General features: G+C 36.5%; 1 protein-coding gene across 1 annotated transcript in view; it reads right to left on the bottom strand.

Moving 5' to 3' along the window:
• Positions 1 to 12,662, bottom strand: part of AIDA (axin interactor, dorsalization associated) — a 35,216-nt gene that overhangs the window by 16,757 nt on the left and 5,797 nt on the right. Inside the window, exons 2-4 of the mRNA XM_045809662.2 lie at positions 10,791 to 10,860; positions 3,850 to 3,903; positions 3,181 to 3,235 (exon numbers count right to left, since the gene is read on the bottom strand). Coding sequence (XP_045665618.1) covers positions 3,181 to 3,235; positions 3,850 to 3,903; positions 10,791 to 10,860 — 179 coding nt within the window. The remainder of the gene's footprint in view (positions 1 to 3,180; positions 3,236 to 3,849; positions 3,904 to 10,790; positions 10,861 to 12,662) is intronic.

The raw sequence follows: 12,662 nt of genomic DNA, 5'->3' as shown, positions 1-12,662 counted from the left end.
CTGTCATTAGTTTCTATTTACAAGAATCGAGCATATCAGATATTTAATTTGTATCCTTTTGGAAAAAAAATATAGGTCCACTCTCATTTTCTGTAACTGTAGGATGGTTTCTATTCTCACCAACTATGGAATAACAGAGATTCTAATGTCCTTTTACAATAGGGTTCTACTTAAACTTTATATAGGATTTTTCTTCCACCGATACTAGTGCTGATATTTTAGGAGGATTTGGAGAAGAGGAAAAGCAGTTTATAATTTCCTGGAAGGTACTACCATGAGCGTGGAGTCCGTCACAGTATGGGGACCACGGTACAATGGTACAACGTACACACACAGGCCCACCCATCGGCTGACAGCTGATGGCACACGTCTGTCGGGAAAACTACGCTCCCGCTCCCAGCCCACTCGCACAGAGCATGGCCTGCCACCCCTGAAGGCCACACCCTAAAAATGACAGTCAACAAAGTGCGTTCTGCTTTCGTGGCTGATTTCTTTCATTTTTCTGGTAGACAAAATGAATAAGTGCTTCCCATCTAAAAGGTTATTTTTTGTTTTTTAAAGATTTTATTTATTTATGTGACAGAGAGACAGCCAGCGAGAGAGGGAACACAGCAGGGGAGTGGGAGAGGAAGAAGCAGGCTCCCAGCAGAGGAGCCTAATGTGGGGCTCAATCCCAGAACGCCGGGATCACGCCCTGAGCTGAAGGCAGACGCTTAACAACTGCGCTACCCAGGTGCCCCTAAAAGGTTATTTTTTTAATTATGGGAGAAGATTCCCTGAAGACATTCAATCCTATCAACTTAAAAATTTACCAAGATCATATGATATGCAGAGCATTGAATTGGGCTCTGTGGGGAAAATACAAAGGTTACTGACAATCTCCTTTAGGAGCAAAATGAATTTAAGTGAGAATCACACAGGGCACGCTACGATAATGGATAGAAAAAGTGCTCCTAAAAAGGACAGCAGGCAGAGTTTAATTAGGGCTGGGAGAGCAGAGAAAGCTTTCAGAGAAAGGTGGACTTGATCCTTGAAAGATCAATCAACGGAAGGAGCTTTACAGAGTGGTAGTGGGGGAGATATGTTTCAGTAAGAAGTAGTACATTACCAAGGATCGACATCAGAAAACGAAATAAATAGTACTTTCAAAATCATAGTTGTAGTACTAGTTTCAGACAGAATTATCAAAAGAATTTTTTTTTGAAATTTTATTTAACCTTAAAGGAAAAATACATTGGCAGAATAAACCAAGTCCCACATAGTAATTTTCCTTTCCTTAGAGTCTTAAAAGAGGCTGAAACTAGCTTGACTTAATCTGAAATATACTCGAATACCAATTTGTAGAAAATGTTTCTGTTAAAATAACTCATAACAAGTGCCTAGCTTTGATAAATGCAAAATTACAGAGCATATCCTTTTTTTTTCTTTTAAAGATATTTATTTATTTATTTATTTATTTATTTATTTATTTATTTATTTATTTATTCGACAGAGATAGAGACAGCCAGAGAGACAGGGAACACAAGCAGGGGGAGTGGGAGAGGAAGAAGCAGGCCCATAGCATAGGAACCTGATGTGGGGCTCGATCCCACAACGCCGGGATCACGCCCTGAGCCGAAGGCAGACGCGCAACCACTGTGCCACCCAGACGCCCCATACAGAGCGTATCCTGATATAATACACATATTTACATTCCTTTAAAAGGCAATAGCAAATTAAAATCACCTAAAAAGATAACTAAGTACGAAGAAGGGAGAGGTCCAAATGAAAAGCACTATATAAATTCAAAATATATCAAAATAAATCCCAATACCATCTTTCCATTCCCACCCCTAATCTTAAAAAAAACAAAAACAGGCTAACAAACAAAAAAGCAAGAAATAGAAGACTAATGCAGATTTTAGTCCAACGTGCCATTAACACATGGGTCAATAATCTCTCAAAAGCTTGAACTGGAAACCCACGATATTTAGGATTGATGTCAATATTGCACCATTATAGGTATCACAACAAAATACAGTGGAAGGAACATCGGCCTTGGGGTCACTTAGCACCCTGGTTAAAACCCAGTTCTGGCCTTTACAAGCTGTAAGATCGTGCAGTTAGCGAACTGCAGCTGAGTGGACTTATCTGAGTGTTTGGTCTCATTACTGGTAATGGTAACCATTAAAATCAATGAAAGATCCTATAAGGCAACAGAAGAAATCTGTAACACTCTAAAATTTTATTTGGAAACACCAAAAAACAAACAAAAAAACTAATGGAAAGCAGTGACTAGAAAACCAAAATCCTAATTATTCTTATCATTTAAAAAAAATTGAACATTATAATCTTTAAAACCATTACAAAACAGACATCCTCACTGTGGCTAATCTTTTTTATAAGCCATCGATGTGCTTTTCTTAAAATAATCTTAATAGGTCAGAAAAGACCATATGTGGTAGATTTCATTTATACAAAATGTCCAGAACAGGCAAATTCACAAGACAGAAAGTGGATTAATGGTTGCCTAGGGCTGGGAATTGAGGAGTGGGGGAAGCGGGTGTGTGCTAAACAGGGACAGGGCTTCTTTCTGGGGAGATGAAAATATGGTGGACTGTGGTACTTGTGCCTTTTCCTACTCTGCAAAGAGAACATTCATATGAACAATAAAAAAACATTCTTCTAAGAGAACATTCATGTGAACCAATAAGAAAATCTTATTTGGCACATCCCAACCACCAAAACATTTGAAGCAACTGTTTACTTCAAAAAAGCTTTCAAGAAGAGACAGGAGAAGGGGGACAACAAGGGAATCTTTTGTAGAGCATCACCAACAGCTGGACTGTAGTTTTTGAGGCCATGAAGGATAAATGGGCATCAATAATTGTAACTTTATACTCTCCAGTAAAGTCTACTGTAAATGTTTACCAAAGTAATTATAGCTTTATTAAAGTGGTTAAAACAAAGGCTGAAACATATGAATGAAGGAGAACCTGGAATCAAATAATTTTTCATATTCTATAATGGTGAAAAGAATAATAATTACTATAAATATTACAGGAATTATAAAAGCACAAAAAAAATCACATAGGACTAGGTAGGAACAGAAATGAATAAGCATCTATGCTAATAATCTTCATATCTATAAGAGATTAGTTTTCTAAAGGAGTACCACCAAAAATAAAAAATAAAACTTACTTGGTTCTAGCTTCTTCAGGTCCTCCAGTTTAAATTCTTCTTGAGACTGTGTGGACTGAATTTAAAATATGCATATTACATCATTTTATTACAAACATTTCACTATCCCCCTATGTCTTTTAAGTAGTAAGAACTAAATATTCAAAAAGTGGACAAAATAAATGAATCCATTTCATGCTTTCAGAGTAGAAAATGAAAAGTCCCGGGAGCGCCTGGGTGGCTCAGTTGGTTAAGCGTCTGCCTTTGGCTCAGTTCATGATCCCAGGGTCCCGGGATCGAGTCCCACAACAGGCTCCTTGCTCAGCGGGGAGCCTGCTTCTCCCTCTGCCTGCCACTTCCCCTCTTGTGCTCTGACAAATAAATAAAATCTAAAAAAAAAAAAAAAAAAAAAGAAAGAAAGAAAATGAAAAGTCCCAAACTGGTTTTTATTTGTTTTTGTATTTTGGAACATTCGGGCTAAAAATAACAAAAAACTGAAGTTATACCTTTTCTATCTACAGTTTATTAAATATGAATTAAATCTTTTAATAGGAGCTTAACCCATGAATTCCTATTGCTGGAAATCTCTTCTGAGACGATACTGCTTTTAGCATTAATGCTTAAGGTTTATTAGACTAGCTCATAATGATTTTTTCTTATATTAAAAAGCAGGAAAAAAACCGTGTTTACCTGTAAAGCTGCACTTCGTAATTCCAAGCATGTTGCAATTTTGCCTATGGTTTTCTGTAGGAAAAAGAAAAAGCCATAAATACTGAATATATTGCAAGCGTTAGTTGTCAAAACCATGGAGTTAATTTTTATTAGTAAGGGATCTATAATTTTTTTAAATATTACTTCTTCGAAGCATCTTGCAGATTTTAAAGAAAAACAGGAGGCAAAGGGCTAAGATAAGGGAGAGAATGTGAGTCTATATTTTCTCCTGACCTAACTGTACCATGACCAATTTTAAATCAAGTTTGCTTTAGATTTATTTAAAGGGCAATGAAAAGGTCTTCCAACATCTTCCCTCCCAAGCTTTGCCCTCTCTTCATCTCCATTATGCCTGAAATTTGCTAAAAGATTTAAAATTAAAAATATCTGAAAGCAAGTGAAATAGTATCATTTAATTTTGACGTAAGTCCAATCTTGACTTGTCTCATTAAATATGTACGTAATACTTAGCAAAATCAATACTTGTGATGAATGGTGGCAAGTTTTATAGTCAGATCTGTCTTACATGAGCTATAAAATGGATATAAATGATAGGGTACAGTCCTTGCTTTTAACAAGCTCAAGTTCTATTACGTGCGATGAGACTACAAAATCACTGTAATACAAAGGAGAGAGCCTTGATTCTTATAAGCTTTAGCAAAGTGAACCATCACACATTCTGAAGAAACAGTGCAAGGATCTGTGTTAGAAATCAAGCCCCAGGGGCGCCTGGGTGGCACAGCGGTTAAGCGTCTGCCTTCGGCTCAGGGCGTGATCCCGGCGTTATGGGATCGAGCCCCACATCAGGCTCCTCCACTATGAGCCTGCTTCTTCCTCTCCCACTCCCCCTGCTTGTGTTCCCTCTCTCGCTGGCTGTGTCTATCTCTGTCGAATAAATAAATAAAATCTTTAAAAAAAAAAAAAGAAAAAAAGAAATCAAGCCCCAGTGACTGGGAGGATTTGTAAAACTGAAGAGTTTAGAAAACCGTCACGGTTCAGTTGTCTAAAGTCTCAAACTGAAAGCAGAGGGATATAGGTTTGAAAAGTGAAGAGTGAGTGTGAATGTGAGTGTGTGTGTGTGTGTGTGTGTGTGTGTGTATGCTGGGGGCAGCAGTGGTCTTTCTGAAGGGGACCTTCCATGACTAGCTGAGGAATCTGTTATTACTTTAGCAATAAATTACACAGAGGTTTTTGAATAGAAGAATGATGATCAGATTTGACCTTTAGGAAGACTGTTATGACAATGGTCTCCATAGGTTGGGGGAGAAAAGGGAAAAGACTACAGGCAAGAGCAGTCAGGTTACTCCAGCTGTCCGGGTAAATGAGAATCAGAACAAGAACATGAACTACTAGAATGGAAATAAAGAGGAGGAGACCCACAGAAGAAATATCTTACAAGAGCAGGCAGCTGAATTAGGCCCATTGACATTTTGAAGTCCTTCAAAAGAAGGGCATTTCTTATGTTTTTATTAGGAATAAATGCAGACCATAACAGTGAAGGATTCACGTACAATATTTGCAATACCTTCACATGAAACATTCTTTGGGAAAAAATGACATGTTTTTTTCTACACGTACTGATCACTTGCAAAGGTTTAGTAAATTGGATTTTCCCTTTCTTTATAAGATAAACGAGGAGCAAAGGAGAGTAACAAGTACTGTCCTGGCCCCTGGTACTCAGGCTAGGAGGCATTATGCAATTACCTTACTGACAATCGACAGCTGGTGTAGCCAACTCCAACCACCCCTGACCCAGACAGGACCCTTGGCCAAGGAATAAGTAACACTCTATCTCCACAATCTTTAAAAATTCCTTTTAATCCCAATATCACAGTTAAGAAAATATCCAATTTTATTCTGAAATTTTACATTTAAAAATTACGTTTAAATTTAGTAACTTCAAAAGGACTCAAGATAACTCAGATATTTATTTACTCTCTCAAATAGCTACTGCATAGGAACCAGCAAGAGTCTTTTCTACATAAAATCTAATATTCCCATTGTTGTTCAAATATACCACTCAATTCTGACAAAACTAAGTGATTTAAAAATATAAGTAAATAAAACAAAATAAATAAACTATAAAGTTTTTTATAAAAACATAAATACAATAATACAGTAATGGCTAACAGCTATTAAGTACTCAAGTTCTAAGTGATTTATAAGCATTAATTCATATAATCTTCATTATAACCCTGAGTTAGAGACAATCATTCTATCAAAGTGAAAACTGAAGAGAGATTAAGCAGCTTGCCCTAGACACCCATGTCTTCTATACATACACTAGTAATATGTACAATAAACCGATATACTTATTTTAATACCATTTGGCCATACTTTTCAGGTTCTTTTAAAAATGCTTTTTAAAAAGAATTCTCTATTAAGTGAGCTGTATCAATGAGTAAGTCTTTAGAAATATTAGTTAACTCCCTTTCTTTCATTTACTATGAAATCCATTTGATTTGAGGCTGTTAACATTTAAGATAAAATGTAGTTTAACAATTACGATTCCACTAATAACCCATTTTAAATTTAAACATTTCTGCAAGTTAAGCAGAAGCAACAGCTTTTTACACAGAATACTGAACTATGGCAAAATACCAATAGGCATTATTCATAACTACTTTAAGGAACCACACCCAACATCAGTATTAAAAAGGGAGCGAAACACTATCATTTTCAGCTGCAGCAATGACTTTTAAAACATGTAGCATTTATTGATGTCAAAATCAAGTGCTTGCTACTGTTACTGTGTCACCTTTCTTAAAAACAAATGGTTAGGAAAAATGATTAAGCAACACAAGGTCGCTTGTGTCCAGGTATTAAATACTATTAACCAATGTACATTAAGACTAAGCACTGAAGGTAAATGAAGTTTAGTTTTAAAAGATTTAAATTATTAGCACCTCATTCAAATCAACTGCTCATGCAAAATATGGTACAGAAATGGAAAATGTTCTCGTTTTCAGAATATTGGCTATTTTATTTTGCCAATGGTAGAGAAATTAATAAAAACAGCAGCTAAGGAGAGGATGGAATAAAAACAAAGAGCCAAGTTAATTTTGCTAAAATATATTCAATTTACATCAGGAAAAAGTTTAAAAAATACACATAAAATAGTACCATTTCAATCCAGACTTAATTTTTTTTATTTAAACAGCCAGTCATCTACTCTCTAGCAGGGGGGAGGCCGGGTGGGAGAAAAAAGAGGAAGGCGGGGGAGACAGTGGAAAGGGGGAACCTATAAAATATAAAACAAGCACATAGTGCTGGAACTCTCATTACTACCAAATTCGATTCAAAACAGGGAAAAACTTTCTAAGCATCATGAGACAGGATGTTCCATTCTGTCCAGAAACTTACATGAGAAAAACGACGACACCAAAGTAGGGAATTTAATGGAATGAAAGCTTTTGGCAGCTATTCTTTGGCTACTAAACTCAGTTGTTACAATGACAAAACTATTGAGGATTGAAATGAGAACTAAGTCCACTAATCATGAGGGAGGATCAAATAAGAGTCCTAAACGTTCTCATTTTCCACCAGAAATCTTTGAGAATATTATGAATAGCAAATCCATGTGAAGATTTTTTTTAAATCACCAATTAATAAAGTTGAGAGAGATCAGTAGTTCTGCTCTAGAGTTTAGATTTAAAATAAATACTGTTAACATGTGTATGTTATTTTCTCAAAAATTAGTATTTCTCTGATCTTAAATAATTATATATGAATAAATATCAATAACCTAAGACCCAACAAAGCATTTATTCATCAACTATTTTTCAAAGCTTATTGTAAGACAGTAAAAATCTTCATAAAGAAATACTGGTTTTTATTTTCATTTTTTTTTAAAAAGATTTTATTTATTTATTTGACAGAGAGAGAGACAGCCAGCAAGAGAGGTAACACAAGCAGGGGGAGTGGGAGAGGAAGAAACAGGCTCCCAGCGGAGAAGCCTGATGCGGGGCTCGATCCCAGAACACTGGGATCATGTCCTGAGCCGAAGGCAGACGCTTAACGACTGAGCCACCCAGGCGCCCCTGAAATATTGGTTTTTAAAAAAATTTTCCAAAGTCTCACAAACTATGAACGGTTAGCATAATTCTAAGATTTGTCACTGCTACAAAAACACTGAGAACAGCAAAAGCATAAAAAATAAAATTCAAAATAGTAAACATAAAGAACAATTTTGCTTAGAATAATATAAGGTATATTCTGCATTTTCCTGAAAATGCAATTGAGTTTCTTCTCCTTAGGCTTATAGGCCAGGTCTGGCATTCAATTAATTTTGCAGTCCTAACAGTTGGTTTCGAAATCTCCCATAACGTGTTCTTCGGAACACTAAGCCCAATGAGGTGTCCTATAAAGGGAAGAGGGGGGCAGCCTCCAAAAGCAAACAAATTTAAGAAACACTCCATTACCCAAAGTTTTACTTCAACATACACATTAGCATATTAATAGCCCTGACAAGTCACAAACTCTCTGTTCAAATAACACCTATTAATTTTTCAGAGCCAGTGTTCCCCCAGATCACATCTGGGAAATCTCTGTTCCCTAATTATTAACTTGGAGCCTCTTAACTTTTTCCTTGGGTGACATTCAAAAATAAGGTCTATATGTCAGTATGAGTTGTTTGGCCCATTGTGAATGTTTCACCTGTATTTTTTAAGAAAATTAAATTTGTAAATGCACACAACTTGCCTTAAGCTCCTAATGTAGTACAGACTGATTGGGGGTCCTTCTCCAAGCCCAAGGAATAGGCAGGCAGGCACAAGCTCCCTCTGTAGTCACAACTGGCAGCCACAAATGCCCCCTAGGCAGGTATTATAAATAACAAATACCTCAGAAATCAGGCCTCCAGGAAAGGAGGAGGTACAGAAAACTTCAAAGGTATAAGTCATTAGAAGACGTAGGGCTATCTTTTAGGATCATTCAAGGTTATCGAATCCCTCATTTCATACATGAGGAAATTAGGGCCGCAACACAGAGCCCAGATTCAAGACCAGGTCTTCTGACTCCAGACCTCAGGCTTTTCCTTTAGGTCATGCTGCCTCCCAGGACTTCTGTGTAATCTGAAAAAAAGGCAGCATCGGTGGCTACTAAGGAACAGCTATAAACTAAAGAATAAAGAGCATTATCGAACATCAGCTTCAGCCTTAGAAAGTTAAAGAAAATTAAGAAAAAGTTTCTTTTTTCTTGTTAGTTTAATCATTGTATGACAAAGCTCATTCTTGGTGGCATTTAAAAACATTTTAGGTCAACTCACCTACTATTTGCGGTCATATTGCTCACAGGTCCTATACCTACGCAAGAGGCACTGGTGAAAAAGCACGTAAGTAACGCAAGACCAACAGGTGATTCAAGCATGGGGAGGGGGTCATGAAACTTTGTAAAACTTCCCTAAGCTTTCATCTGTTTCCGTATGCGTAACACACTTTGTCAGCTATTAATTTGCATACTCAAATATTTGAGATTGTTTCAAAATTAATTTTGTGATGCCAGCTGATCACTTATTAATCATTTCCTAGAGTTCGCAAATCTTATAGAGGTGATAAAGCATATAGTTTTTGTTCCTTTCCTCAAGCAAAACAATCATTTCTTCTGTGGTAACTACTTTCCTGGACTCAAATCCTAAATTTCCTAAATCTACTGCATACATTAACAACTATAAAGGAAAAAAGAAAAATGCACCTGTAAATTGTAGTAACGTGTTTTGTTTTCTAAATACAAAAAAAAGTACAGATGATGCAGATACTATTTTTTTTTTTTTAAGATTTTATTTATTTATTCGACAGAGAGAGAGACAGCCAGCGAGAGAGGGAACACAAGCAGGGGGAGTGGGAGAGGAAGAAGCAGGCTCATAGTGGGGGAGCCTGATGTGGGGCTCGATCCCATAACGCCAGGATCACGCCCTGAGCTGAAGGCAGACGCTTAACCGCTGTGCCACCCAGGCGCCCCCTAAGTATTTTTAAAATGCAAACATACTGACTTGCGTGAGAAATATAGCTAACCCTAATCTTTAGGGTTTTTATCTGTTCAAACGCCTATAAGTAAGAGTCAAATGAATACAGGCAAAAGGACTAAAATAAATTTTAGGCTTAAAACGCGTGCAAAAAACCACTCCCATCCCTTGTACAGAAAAAGAATTAATAAAAACAAATTAAGTCACTATAGTTTTCACAATGTCTTTTCTTAAGAGATGAGGGAAAAACTGACCCAGTAATTTTTTTCATTATCTACAGGATTAAAATTTGACTTAACACTAGATACTCTGCGCCAGGAAAAAATGGGACTTGTTTCTTTCTGTTTCTTTTCACTCTTTGAAAGCAAAGCTTCTTAAAGTATCCCACTTTTTATAATCTCTAAAAGTCCACGGCATCGACTCAACACATTAAAATCTTAATTCAAGAGCACCACTGAGACGGTTTGCAACCTTATGCATTTATTTTGCTGATGGATTCTTATGCCAAATTCTTGACTTGAACTATTTTTTTTTTAATTATAATTTTACTATTAACTTTTTTCAGTGATGGTTTTGGGGGTTTTGTTTTGTTTCTTGGCTTTGTGTTTGTTTTGAGAGGAGGAAGGGAGTAAGAAAATTCAGAGTTAAATAAGTCTTGAAGGTGGACATAATTACTCACAAACTTCAGCCTCTGGAATCTACCCCTCTCCCAGAGTGTAGACAGTCTCCACTAAAGTTAAAGTCTAAATGGCTGAGTCGAGAAATTCATCAAGTGAGAAAGTTACTAAGTGGTACATCATGTGTTATCTCTCAGAGATCACTTTATGTCCCCAGAGCATAATCAGTGTCATTCTTTGTACTTAACTATAACAGTTTCTGTTGTTTTTGCTTAATGGGTTGAAAGACAGAATTCTTTTCATTTGGAATCTGATCATACGGAGAGACTATTTTATAGTACCTTTTGTTCTTCTGTGAATTCAGAATTATTGTGTTGCGCTTGGGCCTCTTTTTGTAGATGTCTTGCTAATCTGTAAGAAGAAAAAAATATGTTCTTTAGAATTGAAGGAAAGCAAACTACCCCAAATACAACAAGGTGAGGTAATTTAAATCTTTTAAAAAACAGACATGAAGTAAAATAATATTTTGCTGTGTTTTCAAAGTATAAATCTACATCAGAATCAAACAATACAACAACAACGAAAATAAGATATAATACTTTTTATACCATTGCACTGGGACAAATTTCAGCTCTAGGCAGTAAAAACAGAATCTTAGAGCTGGAAAGAATCTCAAATGGCAACTAATCCAACTTTCTTTCGTGTGCATGAATTTCTTCTTTAACAAGCCAATAAGCAGTTGCCCAGATTTTGCTTAAACACTTCCAGGGAGCACCAGTAATAGTACCAGCCAGAGACACTTTATCAGTCTATCATTAATTTGCTGATAAGATTAGTTCAAATAACAGCCATGACAAAATGATAAGTCTATTAAATTATGCTTTTCTAAATATTTTTCATGAAAAATAAAGAAAATCCTCCACCAATCAGACCTGAAGATCACTGTTTGCCCAATTATCATTCTTAAAAAGAGCAGTTAGGCCTTGGATGAGTTTTCAAGGATGGATCTGTGTTACTAGTCCAAACTCAACAGTAAGGATCCAAAGCTCTTTTTTTTTTTTTTTTTTTAAGATTTTATTTACTTATTTTGACAGAGAGAGAAAAAGAGAGTGCGCACGCACAAGCAAGGGAAGGGGCAGAGGGAGAAGCAGGCTCCCCGCTGAGCAAGGAGCAGGATGTGGGACCTGATCCCAGGACCCTGGGATCATGACCTAAGCTGAACACTTAACCAACTGAGTCACGCAGGCACCCCCAAAGCTGTTTCTAAGACAACAAAAGCTCAAAGATTGACTCTTACAATGAAACAATAAAAGGACAAATAACTCAATTTAAAAATGGGTAAAGAATTTGAACATTTTTTAAAAGATGATTTATTTTAGAGAGAGCAAGCAAGACAGGGAGTGAGCAAGCACGAACAGGGGGAAAGAAGATATAAAAATGGTCAATAAGCACATGAATATCATTAGTCGTTAGGGAAATACTAATCAAAACCACAATGAGATACTACCTCATACCCACTAGGATGGGTACAATTTCTAAAAAAGAGAGAGGAAAAAAATAATGGTGTTGGCAAGGATATGGAAAATTTGGAACCTTCGTACAGTGCTGGTAGGAATGTAAAATGATGCAGTCACTGTGGAAAACAGTTTGGCAGTTCCTCAAAAGTTAAACATAGAGTTACCATACATATAACCCAGCAATTTCAAAATTCTAGGTATAGTCCAAGAACTGAAAACATGCTCACACAAAAAAACCTGTACACGAATGTTCACAGCAGCAGCACTATGCATAACGGCCCAAAATGGAAACACCCACAACGTCTATCAACTGCAGAACGGATAAACAAAATGTGGTGCATCCATTCAATGAAACAGGAGTTGGCCGCAAAGAGGAATGAAGATTGATACAGGCTACAACACAGATGAACCTCAAAAACCTTATGCTAAATGGAAGAAGCCAGATGCAAAAAAAAAAGAAAAAAAATCACATATGATTCCAATTACACAAAATGTCCAGAATGGATAAATCCATAGAGACAGCAGATTTGTGGTTACCTGGGGCTGGGGTAAGGAAGGAGTGGAGAGTGACTGATTCAGGTATGGGGTTTGAGGGTGATGGAAATGTTCTGAAGTGAGATGGTGGTGATGGCTGCATAACACTGTGAATATACTAGAACAACCAAACTGTACAACTTTACAATGAGAAATCTTATG

This window comes from Ursus americanus, chromosome 2 (genome assembly GCF_024610735.1).
Source record: "Ursus americanus isolate L20-20 chromosome 2, mUrsAme1.1.p, whole genome shotgun sequence".
NCBI lineage: Eukaryota > Metazoa > Chordata > Mammalia > Carnivora > Ursidae > Ursus > Ursus americanus.
This window is presented reverse-complemented; position numbering and strand designations above follow the sequence as displayed.